Consider the following 18,145-nt stretch of genomic DNA (forward strand, 5'->3'; position numbering starts at 1 on the left):
AGGTGTCTCTAGGAGTCTTCCTACTCAGCTACCTAGGCAAGATCCTTGCAGAAGACCATTGCAGGGATTTTTATGGATCGCATTTGATACCAAATGTCTTTTCACTGCTGATCAACCCTTGCTGGAGCAGGGTATGCTGGGAGTATTTTACAAGTTGGTTAAGATAAGATATAAGATATATTTACATTTTTTGTATGGGGAGAGTTAATTAAGTTACTAACAAAACAGTTTTCATTCTCATTGTGCTGTGAAAATAGTCAGTCTTGGTGGATCCCATCTATCTTTCCATGGTCTGGAGGTTAGGCAAAGAAGTTAGTAGTTGTTTCTTTTGGGTGGTAAGTATGATCTAGAGGAGCTAGATAATAGTAGCTGGATATAATCTAGGAGAGAGAAAATTTTTTTGGTGTCTTGAGGCACACTGATGTAAATAGAAACCACAGAATCAAATTTCTTTTTAAGTTCCCATAGGAGGTGTTCCTGTCCCTGGCTTGCTGATGTAGGTATTGTAGCGGTTGCAGAGATCACTTCTCTTTTAGAAATATTTTGATTTTTTAAAGATCCAGAGGGAAAATGGTCAACATTTTGACCTCTGCTTTAATTCTCTACAAAGGAATTGCTGTAATTTAGGCTCAAAGTTTTCAGTTAAGACTCTGGGATTTAAGCTGAATAGATTTTCAAAAGGTGTTATAGTTAAAGAACCCTTTGCTTTCACTGGCAGCTTGAGCCAGTTTCTCGTGAGAGGCTTTCAAGGGCTGATCTGTAGCTGGTAGAAACTGGTAGTTCTGATTCCTTCCCCAGCTCCCCACCCTTTGCTTCTAAGCCAAGCAAGAGTAAAAGGGCAACTTTTATTTTGGCTGTACATTGTAGTTTAGGTTTCTATTCAGATCTGTCAAACATTGCACCACAGTATCTGAGCAAAGTTCTTTTGTACACAGGGAAAGTTGGAACCATTAATTACAAGTGGCACTAAAAGTAGTGCAGTTATGCAGGAACATAAATGCAAAAGTCAGTCACATAAAGGGGAAGTTGCCTCAGGATTTGCACATTTTTAAAATTACTACTATCTGTGTGAGTGCTGAAACAGTGAAAATTTGGCCAGAAAACAAACTACTGCCATAGTTCTTAATGTGTGTTTCTGTTGTATGGCTTGCATTTGTCTTATTTTTTTCTCTGGATGCTTTCCTTATTCTGCTATCATTAGTCCTCTACCTCATTATATACTGCCAGGGAGTACATCTCTCTTGCTTGTTAGGATGGTGTAGGTGGTAACTTGCAGTGGTACAAAGGACTGAAGGAGACATAATCAGCTGGATAAGTCATTACTGTGTGCTGAGACTGACTTGCTGATTATTTTGTGCATGGCTTACTTTAATGTGTACCCACGTTAAGACCTAGAGTGTTGTAGGAATTAAAAATGTAACAGAAAACCTTCAACTTTTTAGCCTAGAAAGGAAAAAAATGTATGGTTGGATGATGAACATTTAATGAAAGCTCTAAGTTGAGGGTCATGGATGCTCCAATGAATCGAGCAGAGCCCTGTTCCACACTGTAGTCTGTGCTAAATAAATTTATACAGTGCTGCATTCCTCTCCTTTCTTTCTCAAATATCTCACCTTGAATCCACATCAAGGTACAGATGTTTCATTTGGTTTGGTTTGACATAGCTCTGGTTACCACATGGCACTTCTCAGTAGTTTGTGCTAAATGTTTGAACCATTGGGTTCTTCTTTCCTAAAGCAGTGTTTCTCATATTTTTTTCCCAGCTATCCATTGCAATCTGAATCCAAATGGTATTGATCACCCTGTCCCCACAGAAGGTATTAATCTGCAGCTTGAAGGCGAAGGAGTTGATTCACCTGCAGTCAAGAACACTGGTACTCCAAAAGGGCCTGAGTCAAAAGGCACACCCAAGAGACAAGTGGAGCCAGAAATAACCAAGGTAGGTAGGATTGCCTGCTTATTTATTTGGGTGAGTCTTTAAGAATCTAGGCTTCTTGATGTCTTGGCTGCTGCTTAAAAAACATTTATAACAGTCTGAGGAAGTGGGTGTTACAGAAGCAAGGTATTGCTGTAGAGTTGTAGCAAACACACATCTTGGATATTGCACTATTCTATTTTTCTCTAAATGAAGATAATTAAAATAATGGGATCTCACAGGCACTGTGGAGGCTTTCCAAATGACTTGGGTAACAAGCAGAATGGGCACAGATATGTTTTTCTTGAGGTTTTTTCTTGTTTACTTATTTTTTTTTTTGAGCAGGTAAAGGAGGAAAAAAGTTCTATGGATATATGAATATGTGGATTTTTATGTCGGTGACTGATTTTAATAATCTGTTAACTCATTTTAGGTAAAATACCAGGCCAGTTCTTCCATGTCTGGTATGACAGTGAGCAAACATAGTTCAGAGATGACTCCCTTAAAACAAATCTGTCCTTACTCATAAGCTTCTGCTTCTTGTCTGAGTGCAGCAGACATGACTACTGAGTGCAATGAATGTGTGTACTCCAGACATTTCAGTATAGGACAGTAATTTGTCATATTAGATACATTTTTAACTGAAATCACAGAATATTCTGAGTTGGAAGGGACCCCACAAGGACTATCAAATGCAACTCCTAAGTGAATGGCTGATACGAGGATTGAACCCATAAGCTTGGCATTACTAGCACCAGGGTCTAACCAAGGAAACAGGTCTCAGAGTGAAAGGAAAGATAAGAGAGTGTTATAAAATAATTGGGAAACAGTCTTTAAAAGCCTTATCAGTCTTTTTGATTCTTAAAGGCCTAAAACCAGGAGTTTGAGGGTAATTTCTGCAGAGTGGAAAATTGAGGTTTTACTGAATCTGACACTTTGAGAGTTATTAGAGCAAATAAAATGTGTGCCTTTTTTTTTAGAGGTTCAAAAAGGCAATAGGAATTATTTCAATGACTGAACAAATTGTACTGCCAACGGTGCAACAAACCTAAAAAATAATACACATATGGTTGTGATGTATTTTACTTTTAGAATAAAGTAGTATTAAATGATTTGAGGAGTTGCCTTGACAACAAAGGCTTGGTATGAATTCTCCTTTTAATTTTTATCTAAAATATCTAGTTTAAAATTAATACAATTTAACTAACTTCATTCTGACTTAATGCATCAAACTAGATCTTCCATTACAGGCTTGCAGCAATTAAAAACCCCTGCTACTTGCAATCTCTTTGGTAGCCAATTATCAAGCACGTTGCTGATTTGTCATGAACCCTTGGAGAACAGGTTTGTGGTTACTGCTTTGAAATATCCATTTCGTAACAAGACCAGCAGATTTTGGATGGGTTTTGAGACAAAGCTCAGCTAATAAGGCATTTGCCCAGCTTTTCACGAAGACAAGCTAACCCTGCTCATGTTTCAACATCAGCAGATGAAAATCTGACCCATATTGAAAGCTGAGGAGGTGTGTTAAACTGGGAGATTTTACAAGCTTGGAAGTGAAGAAGCTAAATGGTGCAATAGGGCTCCCAGCTGAGGATGGGCTCGTGTGTAGTTGACATGTAAATGCAGTCATATCAAACTTGTCTTTGCTTGAAAAAGACTTATCCTAATAAAAATCAGAGTGAAATACATCAGTGATTTAATGTATGGGAGCCTGTTTTCGTTGTCTGAGCTGTGATTGTTGGACTTATGACTATAAAACGGGCTGTCCTTGCTGGAGATAGCTGGAGAAGAGGGGAAGTGTGATGCTGAAATCAACTATTGGTTTCCCACATCTGATTGCAGTAGCTTTATTTAGAAAACTGGGCATGCTTCAGATTTAAAAACAAACAAACTGAATTTTTGCTTAATGGAATAAGCTTAGCATAATAGCATCAAGCAAATGGAATGGACTGTTTTTTCTAAATTTATTGCTGCCTTGTTAGTAACTGTCTTTTATGTGTGTAATAATTTAGTGATGTTTCTCATCTGGATTCATATGTTGTAGCCTGAGGTGGCCAGTCTTTTCTGGCTTGCTCTGCCTTAAATTTAAATATTATTTAAATTTATTATATTTATTATATTTATTATGTCCTCTAAAATGTGAATATGGAGTTGGACTTTAGCTTGTGTAGCTGTAAGAGTTGAATTAAGCTGTTATTAGGAAACTTCATTCATGCAATCAATATGTACAGTGGAAAGATAAGCAGAAATTCAGGAAAGTTTTATAAATAAAACATTGTGAGCAGAGCCATTTGTTTTATATTTCCACTGCACAGTTGTTTTTAAAAGGATTTCTTTGCAGTCCTATGTATTCAAATAATATTAACGCATACTTCATATTCACAGTAGTGAGACCTGTGTTGCACAATGCAGTGCAATATATTGAATATAATTTAAGATGCCTCCTAGGCACTTGTTCCTGCTTTCAGTTTTCTAATTTGTCATTGAGACCACTTCCAGCACTTTAAACATCTGGTTTTGCTGTCCAAAGAAACAAACAAAATCTTCTTTCTAATGAAGTGTGTCCTTTCTTTTCTGTCCTCAGCTGTGGGATTAAAGAACAGTAGTAACTCATGGGTTACAAACAGATTTAAAGTTCCTTTTTATGCAGCTACTGTAGCATAAATATAGGAGTACAAGTGTTTGTTTCTATATTTGGGATGCAGACAACAGGAAGTGTAGCTCCAGTAAAGGATCACTCATCTATAAATTCCTGATGAATATGAAATCTAGTATTTATAGGCTGACTGAGGTAGAATTATAATGGAAAATGGAAAAATGATCTTAGTCTCCCTCAGCTGGTTCCCTAAGGAACCACCTTGTTACAAATACGAGCAAGTGCAAAACCAGCAAGATTATTCATAGCTAAACTGATCTCCATAATCTAGTCAGACTCTGATAATGTACAGGATAGAATACAAATTAAGGAAAATATATGATGTGTAGAAATGCTTCATTTTTTATTTATGTATATCAATATGCACTTTTTCTTGATCAGTAACTGATTTTTCTTCATTCCTGGTATATAAAAACAATTCAGGCTTTTGAGTGATCACTTTCACAGAGCAGTAAAAGTCAGTGGAGAAAGCAAGGATTTTGTTTTAATATACATTTTAAAAATATAAATTATTTCTTTAAAACCACCTATATTTAACCACTACTATGTGTGTTTTTGGGACTTATCTTTTTTCATTGAAATGCTTCTTCTGGCTCTCATGTCTGATCTGTTTGGTTTTAATACCATAGTCACGGAGCAGAGTTCTGTTAAAAACAAGCTAACAAAAGTTTTGCTATACTTTTGTAATCCTGTACTTCTCTGAGTATAGGCTTTAACAGAAGGCAGCTTTTCTAAGGAGATTCAGAAAATGATCTCTTACAGCAGTATTGACTTTTATCAAGTCCTCCCACAAGATGCACTCACAAAGCCTTGTTGATGGTGGGCATGAGACCCAAATCTGGACTGTTGCTCATTAGGAGGTTATTTATTCAGGGAGTTTTCTATCCTAAGTAAGGTGTGCATATCTGGTGACACATTTTGTCTCATTATGTGGTAGCAGCAATAGCAAATAATAAAGGCTTTTTAATGGCAACTACTGCTGTTAGGCTTTTTATGTTGTGTTAGCAATTGCAGGTTTTTTTTATCTGACTCGAGAGAAATTAACAGTCCTTTTAAATGTTCACAAAAACTATGAAAAGAAACTGGTAAGAGAAGTGAGAAGCTTTTATCTTGTCTTCTGTTAATAAGCGCTATATAGACACCAGTAGACTATGTTTTGTTGCAGTGTAGCTCATTAGTTCTTTTGGTTGCTTTTGCTTTCTTAAAAAAACCCTTTTTTTCAAAATTATATTGAACAACACTGAAGTGCTGACTGAGCTCAGTGGCAAGAGGATAAGAATTCATCTCTGCTTACTGGACTCAGTTCTGGACTGACTGGGGTGGAAACAGCTCTTTTGGCTTCCCTGGCAGGGTTCTGCTCTGATCCGTGAGTATTCGGGAGGGTTGGTGGGTGTCAAGCGTGTGGTGAACAGTCCAAGCACAGAAGAGTAAGGCTTTTGAGTAACAAAGGTGTTACAGAGTTCCTAAAAATATTAAAATTGTCAGTTACTTTAATTAAAAAATGTCTTGGTACTGTTCTCTAACAAGGGACGAGGAAAAGTAATTTTCTAGAAGAATTATCCAGTTTTTTAATCAGAGGCTTCTGCTTCACAGTGTTTATCCTTTTTGGTCAAGCTTATCAAATGGGTTGATGAGAAAGACAGTATTAGGCCAGTCTGAGTGATCCCATGGCAGGGGGCTGGAACTAGATGATCATTATGGTCATTCCAACCCAAACCATTCTATATCCCCCCCTCACACCCCAATTTTTATTTTTTTTTAGCCTTTTTTTTTGTAGTTGAGAAACACCAACACCCACTGCATTGGAGCAGTGTGGTTTTATCATTTTGCATTGTCTTCCTATTACCTTCCTCTTGTGAGACTTCTACTGGCCACAGGATATGGGAATAAGAGCCCTGATTGGACTGATTGAAGTTAAGAAACATTTTTCTGTTGAAGTGAAGGTTTAGCAAAACCCCAGCTGGGCTGTTCAGCTCCTCCAGATTTTGCTTTAAAACTGTGTGTCAGGGTGTTGGAATTTCAGATCTCTGTCTGTTTCTGGGTGAGGTGCTGACCCTGGATGGAGAAATACTACTTTACGAATAGATAGTTTGCTTTTCTTAGCTTACTTTTGCAGAGAAATAGTTAGCAGACTACCAATGTCCACATCACTACAATGAAAGCAAATAGATAATAGTGTGAATGTGATTTTTTTTTCCCTCTCCCGACTCTGACTGTGATGGTGACAAAATACCACTTATTGCATTGGATCTTCTTTATAACTAACAAAAATGGGTACAGAATCTCAGTGTAGAATATTTCTAAAGTGGGTTTAAAAACATTTGGTAAATGTTACTATCACATAGCTGAAATAATTACACTTCAGGACAATATGCTTTTCTAGTGTCTAATTCTGTGATTAATAATAGTACACAATAATTAGTGTGTCTGCTTCGATCTTCATATTCAATGCACTTTTTCATTGTTGAATAGTTACAAGTATCCATGTAAATTGTGGGCTGAAATGTTTGATGTGTATGTATCCCTCCCTTTCTCAGCCTGTCATTCACAATTGTGACCTCTGGCTGAAGCCTGAGGTTTCAGAACCATGCAGTGAACAAGCCTCCTCTCCTGAACTGTGAAACAGCAGTGCTGGGTGACTTTGTGCATTTCAAGCCACTGAGAGTGATTCATTTATCATTCTGGGATTTCATGGAGTGAATAAAGTACTGAAGTAACCTTGCTACCTGTAGTGCAAAACACAGCTACTTAGTTCAGAATCCACACTCTCACAACCAAGAAAAACAATAAACATCTCTCTCTGTTGGGGTCCTGTAAGCCAGCTTACCAAGGGAGGACAAATGTCTTATTCAAATTCCAAGTATGTTCTTGTTGTAACATGATTTTTGCCATTGCTGTACTGTCCATTCTTGCTATAAATAGTTTAATATGAAGGCCCACATTTTTACAGCAAGGTTTCCCCATTAAGTATAAAAGACCTGGCTTCTCCTCTTCATTCTGTTCACAATGACTGCATGCCTGGGGATTCTGAAAAATGTCATCTCCTCTGACAGCATCCATTTAGAAGTGGGAGATCTTGACAAGTTAGTGTCTTGTGCTCTGTCCAGGACAGTGAGGGAAAGGAAGGGCAGGTGGAAAGAACCATTTGTGTCCTTCTCCTTTGCCCCTCATCTCAAAGCAGGATTATTTTCCTATTGGTTTTCTCCCCACAAGAAATCAAAATAATAAACACAGTCTAATTCTCAGCTCTTTAGGTGGTATAAGTAGAATAGGTGAAGTTTATTCACAAAGACATTATTAATTGACCTTCCAAACAAAAGGCCTTTATGAAGTTCACCTGTACAAGTACAATCTATTTATGACTTCAGTCTATCAGCTGATATTAGGAAGAGGAATTTGTTAGGCTTTTTACAGCTGGATTTTTTAACAGTTGGACTGTGGCTTTCAGAAAAAAATCAAGGATGAGAACATTTTTGGTAGTTGCATGCACTTAAGTACTTGCATGTGGAGGACATGAAGGTGTTGGCCTCTGGGAAACGATGCAGTCTGTGACCCTGAGGTGTGCTCGGGGCTTTACAAATGCACAGAATTTCTGCTGCAGAGAGACAGTCCTTGTATGGGGCTGCCTTGAGCAGATGGTTACAAAGAGGCAGCTGAGAGAGCATAAGGAGGGAAGTGTGGTCTGATCTGGCTGCTGTTGTCCTGTGAAGACTATCAATGTGAAATTTGTGCTTTTTCCCATTGCACTAGTGTGAAAAGGAGCAGCATTTGCAGTACATATTAACAAGCATAAGCAGTAAAAAGCAGTGGTAGTACTCTAGAAAGTGGGATGTCTAATTCTATAGACACATGTAGACACAGACACCTTATTTAAAACAACTTCAGGGAAAAAGAAGTGTAGATAAAAAGACTGGAGCGGCTTTTAGAGGAAAAAGCAATTCCATACAGCATGTGGATACATTATGTACTTACAGTGCCAGTTCTCCTGCTTGCCTCATTGTGAAGCTGTTTCAAAAAGCCATCCAAAGCCTCTGCTTCCACTCTGAAGCTACTTTAAGGGCTTCAAAAATAAAGCAGTATTTTAATGACACAGCTGCCTTCTTGGGGATGGAAAAATACAGAATTCCCTGGTCAAGAAAATAATAGCATTATGATTAGGGGATTACAAAATGTACTATGGAACCAATTTAGCCTTTGAAATGGAAAATGCTCCACTGCTGACACCTCAGGTATGCAAATGGTGTATTTCACCTGAGTTATAACTCACAAATATGATAAAATAAAGTAAGTTATTTTATTAATCTGCCTCAAGTGCTGGCAGTTGCTGTAGTCACTATAGAATCATAGGACAGTTTGTTTTGTAAGTGACCATAAAGATGATCTTGTTCCAGCCACCCTGTCATGGGCAGGGACACCTTTCACTTGACCAGTTAAAGCTATTGTTTCACTAGAAATATGAGATGTGGAATAAATTTGCTAACAGAATTTTGTCTCTTGCATGTGTATGTACTTTTGATTGTTCAGGTCAGGCTGTCTGAGAGTAACAAATGCAGCAGGACATTTGTTGCAGTTCCCATTCTTCTCCATGGGACAGGTTCTTAAGCTGTTTTCCATGGTGGGTAGTGATAAGAGGCTTGGACTGGTGCTTTGTCTTGCCTTTGGTTTTGATTGGAAGTATTTGGTGGATGGAAACTGAAGTAAACTGGTGTTTTGCTCTGAGGGGCCTCTAGGCACTGCAGAAATGCCAACAATAATGACCTCTGATGTCAGGGAGTATTTTCAGTATTCTCTCGTGTCACAGGTTGCAAATACCAGCTCTTTTTAGCAGTTTCTGAATGTGGATTTCAGTCAAAAGTGATTTGGTTTTATCTAAATTCTACAGTCAACTGCAGATTATTGTGTTGCTGATGTACCACTGCAGGGAGCAGGAAAACAATTCTCAAATGTTAAAGCATGCATTTTCTGTGATGCTATGTATCATCCATGGGGCAAGCAGAAGATAAGGCGAATGTTGTGTTTAATGAGAGACAATTCTTCCCTTTCCCTTTTTAGTCCCTTTGACCATCTCATTTGTAAGTAGTGTGGGGTTTCCTTGGCTGTAATGCCATTAAGTGAAACTTTGATGTAGTGATTCAGCCTGGGGATGGCTTTAAGTGCCTGTGTCCTACTTCTAGTACTTCTGTGCTTTTAGCAATGTTGATGGTGTGCTTTTATATTGTCATTAGCTGCTCTTGGAGTTCTGCAGAGTTAGTTCAAAAATGAGAATGATGTCCAAGTATGACAGACTCCTAAACTGAAAGAAGCATTGCAAGTGTGCAGTGAGAGGGCAGACGGAGTGAAGAAGCAGTACAATAGCGCATTTCTTTGAATTTGGGAGGTGCTAATGTGCAGCTGAGGTCTTTGGCACCTGTGTTGAGGAAACTTTCCTCTCTGACCATCCAGGAACTACTCTGGGAATCACACTAGCATGACCTGAGCTGGGCTTGAGGCCCCTTCACAGCCACACTCCCGGCACTGAGATGGTCAGACGAGGTTTTTTTCACTGCCTGGATCCTGGCTTTTCCGTAGCAGAATCTCAGACATCCAGATGCTTAAAATAATTTCATCATGGTGCAATAACGAAATAACAATTCGAGCTGCTGCCTCTTAGGAAGAAGCCCAAACAAAGGAAATCCTGGGCTTTTGTATCCTTACGGTCTAAGCCATGGAAAATGTGGGCTCTTCCTGCTGAGTCACTGGCTCCTGCTGTGTCTCTGCCTGTCTGGTCACCTGGCTGGTGCCACAGGTCCCTGGACGCTTTGCATAGCAAAGGGTTGGTGCCAGTTCTCAGCCTTTTGCTTCAGGTTCTTGCCAGCCAGAGCTCAATCTGCAGCTCTCACTGCAGCTGCTCACTGAGCTACCTGTACTGAATGTATTCCTGAACACTAGTAAAAGACAAGTACTATTGGTGATAGCGACATAAAACATCACAAGTGAATTCCTTTTTAGAGCTGAGGGCATGTGTATCCAATTCTATCAACAAATCAACAGTTTAAGAAGAGAAAAGACATTATGTTTTACATTTTTTACTTTGCTTTTGAACTGTCTCTCATTCTGTTTGTGCAAACTTGCAGTGCTTTTCTATTCTCTGAGCATTCCAGCTGCCATCTTCAGTCTGCCATCCCCGTCAGACCCTACAGATTGATACATAGCCATCTCCTGCCTGCCAGTTCAGTCTTCACTTTACCTGCCACCCCTAAAGCCCTAGATGAGGAGTATCTTTTCCCTCCCTAGATGAGGAGCATCTTTTCTCATCTACACTGCAAAGAGTTCACTTGAGTCAGGGTTAGCTACAACAGTTAAGACAAATGTAATATTCAATCTTGCTTTGCAAAGTGTTGCCTGAAATGGGAGATGGTGATCCTCATCTGTGTGGTGCAGTGATACTGGACCCCACCACCCAGGCCTGATTCAGAATGAGTACCCAGCAGAATGTGCTTAGGGCTTCCCACCAGTCTGGCTGCCAGGGTGCAGTGGGAGAAGCTCAATATGGGTTTCAAGAGGCAGCTGTGCCCATCTCCTGTCCCTCAGCAGCTCACAGATGTGACCCTGCTTGCAACCTCAAGAGCTGCAACAGCAGAAGCAGCGAGAGTGCAGTGCTGGCTGCTGGGGAGAGGGGCAGCTCCTTGGCTTACAGGAAGTTTTTATATTGGCCATTTTTGCTAATATGAACCTTGCATTTCCTGCCCACACAACTAATTAGCTAACTAACAACTAACAAGCAATTACTAAATGGTCTGGAGCATCAATTCTTCCATCTCCCTTACCTTCTAGTTCTTTACCCAGAGATCATAGTTATTATTGGTAGGTGCTGTTGACAGAAGATTTACGTGGTAGAATGAATATTTCTAATTCTACCAGCATCAAGCTGCACTTCTGGGGTTAAATTTGTCTTTAATATGCATATCTAAAAATAGAAAACCTTCAGCACTGAACATAGTAGAGTTACTGCATACCTTGAGGCCTTTTTTCTATCTTTGACAAAGAAAATCTCATAAGTGGGTATTATGTTCTGCCAATTTTCCTTTTTCCTCTAATGTCTATAAGTGCATCCATCAACTACTGATGACTTTGCTGACCTAGAGACCCTCTACTTTTTTTGCCTTTTTTTTTCCTTGCTTTAAACAAAAGCATATCAATTGTGTCTGTACCTAATGGTTTTAGAACAGCTATTAATCCATATTTCATTCAAGGTTGATTGCTTTCAGTCTTAGCAGTATGCTTTAGATTGTGAAAGATGTTGTAAATGGCTTTTCATTATTAAATGGTAGATGTGACTGAACTTCAGCACACCTATGCTGAAAATACAGTCTTCTATCTAAATAAAGCTTGTGATAGGTTTGAAGATGCATTTTTAAATAATCAATATTCTTACTGAGTGAATAGAACAAAATTTTCTGGAGGTAAAGGCTGTCACAATAGTATGTTTTCCTTCAGATATGACTGTCTCAAACTTAATTCTCTTTTAGTAAGTTGGAATCTTTGTTTTGGTTTTTTTTTTTTGTTTTTTATTAGGTTTGTCCTAACGAGCAAATAGCTTAATTGTCAACATTTCAGCACTAGGTGGTAATATGTGAATTTGATGAGGAAAACTGAGATTGTTATTCAGTGTACTAAACTTTCCTGAAGCCTTTATTGTTGACTGTAGAAGAAGAATCTGAAGTGCTTGTTAGGGTTCATGCTTGTTTAACTGTTACTATGGATTTCTTTCTCTATAGGGAAGGCTACTCTGTGGCTCGCAAACTGTAGTTAATGGTCCATAGTGACTGGTAGCAGATTATTTTGGAAATTTTTTTTGCCTGAATAATTATCAGCTTTGCTTTTCCTAGCTGCTGTTTCATGATCCCTTACTCTCTGTTGAAATAATTTAGTATTGGATGGTCTTAATTTTTAAAGATTATTTTTTAAGGGGAGAAAAAAAAAAAGAACAGTGCCAAATAAAATGCTTAGATCAGGTAAGTGTTCAGCATGTTGATTAAGCTCTCAAATTCAGATGAAATTCAATTAGTTGTGTGTGTCTATTGTATGTACTGTGCCTTCTGCCTTTTGCTGTGAAGGAAACAGTATAAGATAGTACCTATCTGTTTGGTTTTGGTAATTTATTTTGTTTTGGTTTGGGTTTTTTCCTGTTGACCTTTTATTCCCTGCTCTGATTTCCAGATTCCAAAGGATGAAAGAATACTGATATAAGCCAAAAAGAAGTATAATTGGAAGTTGTCTTAGCTTTTGATTCAAAAATAGTACTGTACAGTGTATTCAGGTTATGTGAGCAGGGCAGACTTTTGGGGGGAAACAATTAACAGTATTAACAGTATTAACTATTAACAGTAGGGTACTCTGTACTGGTGGATCAAGAGCAACCAATGAGAGCTGTCCCATTTGGCAACATTTCCTTGTTAATTTGGCTTATTTTAATCACTTTGCTATGCTGGCAGTAGTTAAGGTGAGTACTTCTTTGCTGCTTTTGCTGTTGGGAGGAAACTCTGTGGAAGTGCAATCTAAATAGAGCAAGTGGATGACTGAATCAGATTTGGAGGATGAACAGGGAATGTAAGTCTTCAGAGAAGTAATGCTAATAACCAAGTATATTTTGATTTTACACCATTTCTCCATCTTTTACCAAATGCTTCAGTTGTCCTAATGCCAAAGAGATGAGAATTGGATGATCTTACAATGAAACTTTGCAAGTATTTTTTATTCAGAGAAATGTAGCAGCCCTCTGCATCCAGTGTTACAATGATGTGAACAATATAATGGGAAACAGTGGAATTATGCATCTCATACACTTCAAAATATGATTGAGCTTGAACTATCAAGAGAAAAAGCCAAGGAAAGCACAGGCTGCCTGCAGGGATATGGGTGCATGATGGGGATCAGACAAGGTAGCAGGTTATAGGCAGCAAGAGGGAATTTGACAGCAGAGGATGAAATATAGTACAAAGGAAGAATAATTTCTAGGATGAGTCTGAATATCCCACTGTATTTATAAATCTTAGAATTGAGGAGGAGGTAAAAACAGGAAATTGTTGCTGCTACATGCAAATACACAAGAAGAATAATGCTGCTGTGCTGACAGAAGCAAGTAGGACTTGCTTGAAACAAAGAAGAATTTGAAACTTTCCTACCTATTAGAAAGTTCTTCTCATATTTTTGTTTAATTGTTATTAATCTGCCACATATATAAACAGATTGACATGCAGCCTCTTCTTTAGCAAAGCTCCTATCAGTTTTTTTTCTTTTAATCCTGGTCTAAATAGATTGACAAGGATTATTGTGTAAGAACAGTAAACTGAGTTTCATTGACCTTTGCAATCAGCATGAAATATAAGAAAGTAAGTGATGAGCTTGAGGTGTGTTATTGATGTTTCAATCAGTGAAGCAACACAAAGCAAAAACCATATGTGAATATTTCTTCTCTACTTTCACTTTTGAGATAAATTATAACACATGGTTTTTATGGTTATTAGTGAAAGGCTTTAATACCAGTGAATTTTGTTAGAAGAGTTACTCTAATTTCTAATTTTTATGCTCTTGAAAGGATTTAGCTCTTACACTGTTGCAATGCAAATCTCACATGATAATTGTGATAGTGCTAGCAAGTGCTTTCAAATGATGTGCCAGAGTACTTCAGTGCATCTTTACTGTGTTTTATGCCTGTGTTTAGAAGTGATCAAGATGTTAGATGGCATTCCTAGATGATATTTCTTATAATACTAGCCAAGAGAATTTGTGGATATTGATAATGTTTTCTTGTCTGTCAAAAAACAGCCTTTTCTTATGTGCATCTGCTAATAATTTTGTGTAGTAAAATAATAAAAGGTTACAGTGCTGTGTTCAAAGAAATAAAACAGCAGCAGGATAAAAGTAAGGAAGAGACATCCATCTCCATGTAATCTTCTGCATGAGAACATGGAAGGATATTTCATTATATGAAGTAAGACTTCAAAGAAGGTGATTGCTTCTCATCTAGCGACAGTTCAAAAGTTTTTGACTTAAGTGTGGAAAACCCTTGTTGACTAAGGAGGTTTTGGAAATGTCTTCATAAACAGCTGGTAATAACATGTTAATTTAGAATTGTAAGGTGCTGGTATAGTAGCTGTGTACAAGATGTGATCATCTCCATCTGGGAAACCTCAATCACAAAGTGAAATGGGAAAGAAATGAGAAGGTGGAGGGGCTGACTGTGCTGCTGTATCTCAGAGCAGTTGGGCTCTGGTGAGCCATGAGCAGGAGAACAGCTTGAATGTATTAGGTGAGACAGGGCAGATGAAAAAGAAAATGTGAAAAGTACTACACACCTCTTAGAGAAAGCTGAAAGACACTGGGGATGCAGTGCCTTGCAAAACTCTGGGGCTGTCAAAGTGCTGCCTGTCAGTAGATGGTGCTCTTTATATCAGCTATTTACTATTGCTGCCTGTGTTTGGCCATGTTTTTCATCTAAAAGGTCTGGTAACATTCTTTAACAGTTCATTTCTCTGAATTCCGATGTGTGGGAGATTAGAAAATTGAGTCTTTTGAGGGACTGTCAAAACAAACAAAAATAAAGAAAAAGTATTTTCTAGGTGCCTTTGAAACATCCTCTATCCTTGAATTTTTTCAATGACTTTTGTTTATGTTTGTGTACTGTTTTGAATTCGGACAAATTCAGAAGCTTCCAGCATAAAACCCTTGAACAGACATTGGGGATTGGAGAATATATAGCAGACTAATTCAATTTGGCAACTGACCTGTAAAACCCTGCAATAACTTGGTCTAAAATAAAATTGCAAAGCAGATTTGTCAAGCCATTTGCAATTTTTAAGTTTTCTTTTGCATGTTTACTTTGTAGTTTTACCTGCTGTTTCTGGATAGATAGGAATAAGCTTATTTTTAAATGTAATGCTTCTTAGAAAGGACTTAAATGAATCAGTGCAACAGTGAGTTTTACCTGGAGTCATTTATGCATCAGTAATTGGATAGATATGAAAACCTGCATAAAAATGAAGATTTCCTTAATCATGTAATTGGAGTATTATTGGACATACCCATATATTTTATTATTCATAAAAATATGCCAGCTCTGAAGGAAAATATGTTAAATGTATTAATTGTTAAAAAATATCACTTGCCAAAGGCTGCTGTTGAGACAAAAGCCCTGATCTGGGCAGAACAGCATAGCAGACCCAATGGGAAATTTCAGATATTTAAAGTTACGTGTGTCTTTATGCTATGGTCTTACAGAGCATCAGCTACTTAGCCAAGAGTTAAATTTTGGCTTGTGACATGGATTTGCCCCTGGAGTGAATCTTGAGAACTGCCTGCTGTTCACTGCCTGAGCTACTGGTCTTTCTGCAAACAGAAACTGAAGGATTAGTGTGAATTTTTCATGTAATCTTAAGTTGCAATCAAGAAAGAGAAGGGGACTGAGTTTATTTCAGAAATCCGGTTAAAATGCTTCCAGTTCTTATTCAGGGCCAGTTTGTCTTCCCTGGACATTAATTTAGTTATCCCTTCACAGATCTCTCTCCAGAAAAGATAGATATGCAGTCAACACATCACAGCAGATAAATATTGTTCCTTATTATGCTTAATTTACCTTCCTTTAGCCCTTGTCTCACTTTCATTTCCTTATGACAGAAGTTCCTTATATTGAGGTCAGGTGAGCATAATATTTTTATTGAAAACCTCAATGCCACATTTCTGTGTTGTCACATCTCACAGATGCCTTTTCCAGGAAGATGTTACTGGGCCATTTTGGGCATATTTGGGCTTTATTTTTTAATGGTACCTGGAACCGAAGATTCAAATTTTCACTGGCATTCCTGCCCTTCTTAGCCTCGCTGTAGTGCCTGCTGGATGTTCCAGGAAATGTGCCATTTTCCCATGTGTGCTGGTTTTAACACCAGCAGGAAATCAAACTCCGAATGAGCCATTCCCCATCCAGTAAAAGGGGCAAAAAAGGAGAGACTGTGTGTCTCCTATAACAATTTGCTAAAAGCCCAAAGCAATGGAATAAGACATGCACAGTAACAAGAGTATTAATAGCAAAAGGGCCTGGCATTTGTGGATCCCAGTGTGGAGCATAAAAGGGCATTGTAGTGCTTCACAAGGATGATAAACAAATACAGGAATTCCCTTATTAGGGAGAGAAGATTAGTTTTTCAAAGGTAATTAGCAATAAATTACATTGACATCAGAAGTGCTCTGCTTGTTTTGGAAAAAAAGTGATGGATCTGCCTTCTAGATAATTTATTTGAGAAATCCATTATGACCTTCTTTACACAGGCACTGCAATGCTCTTGCATGAATCAGATGGTTGGGCTAATCTGACTCTTCTGTCAACATCTGCCTTTTTTTTCTCCTGTTTTTGCTGGATGTCTTATTGGGGAAGCAAGAGATTGACCTGTCAGGTTAGACTCAGACCTTTTCTTATTTGTACTTACATACTGTAAAGTTGTTCTCCTCAAAATGTATTTGGCTCAAGAAAACATAGTTAAGAGTCAACTGGCAAAGGCATCTAGAAAACTTTGATTGCTGCTGGGCTCTAAAATGCTTTGGCTGTTGCACCTGCCTTCTGCATATGAATGAGCCTATCCATAAAGACTGAAAGTTGGCATGGAAAGGTTATACTACTTCTTACAGTGCAAGCCTCTTAATTGGCACATCTGCTGGAAACAAAAGTGCCAAAAATGTGATTCACTCGGAACGAGTAGACCTTGTAAGAAAGTCTGTCATTTAATAGGAATAAAGATCCTCTCAGGATGTTGGATGTTCCTCTTATACAAATGTACCATTGTTGAGCTAATGACAGAATTAACCTCACTACTTGCTAACACTGAAGTAACAGCTTTTATAGCTCTTCTCATATAGAAATGCTTTACTGTTTGTGTGTTTAAGATGAAAAAATGAACCTTCTACTTCTGATATACAGCAGCTATTTAAAAATACACAGCAAGTACTCAAACCCTAGTGTTGAGTATGTTCTGCACAGAATACTGTAATTATAAATGGAAGGAGTGAGGTGTGGTCTGTGCTGCACAGATTTATTATGGGAAATTCCATTAGTAAATCCCCAAAATAAAAAATAATATGAATTGCAGATATCATTAATGACAGCTCCCCATAGAAAGATAATACTACCTCAGCAAAAGCAGTATGATGCCATTGATGTGTATTTCTTTAAAAAGCATGTCACCAAAAACCACATAACCCCCACTGATACGCTTAAGTATATATTTATGAGGTCAGGCTTAGCCTGTATTTGAACAATGTTTTGATTAGAATACCCTGAAAATTTTGTTTGCTACCAGTGTTACCTGAAATCTCTGGAAAGACTAGGGTACTGCTCTGTACAAACTCTTCCCGCCACCCCCCCCCCCCCCCCCCCCCAATTAAAGACCTATTTTTATTGTAGTTGAATCCCTAGTAAAGAAAATTAATTTTTATAAGCCTTAGAAAATTCTGCTATTAGTCTACACATCAGAATTTTTAATTGCCACATTTCAGTTCTTAGCCAAGTTAATATGGACAATGTGAATATGAAAAAAGTACAT

General features: G+C 38.0%; 1 protein-coding gene across 4 annotated transcripts in view; it reads left to right on the plus strand.

Moving 5' to 3' along the window:
* Nucleotides 1–18,145, plus strand: part of SAMD12 (sterile alpha motif domain containing 12) — a 173,385-nt gene that overhangs the window by 16,480 nt on the left and 138,760 nt on the right. For all 4 annotated transcript variants that reach the window (XR_015284102.1, XM_086879810.1, XM_086879816.1 and 1 more), the window contains exon 2: nucleotides 1,764–1,939. Coding sequence is in view for 3 of the 4 variants with exons in the window: in XM_086879810.1 (XP_086735936.1) it covers nucleotides 1,764–1,939 (176 nt within the window). In the remaining variant the exon portion in view is untranslated. The remainder of the gene's footprint in view (nucleotides 1–1,763; nucleotides 1,940–18,145) is intronic.

This window comes from Cyanistes caeruleus, chromosome 1 (assembly GCF_971803275.1).
Source record: "Cyanistes caeruleus chromosome 1, bCyaCae1.hap1.1, whole genome shotgun sequence".
Classification (NCBI taxonomy): domain Eukaryota; kingdom Metazoa; phylum Chordata; class Aves; order Passeriformes; family Paridae; genus Cyanistes; species Cyanistes caeruleus.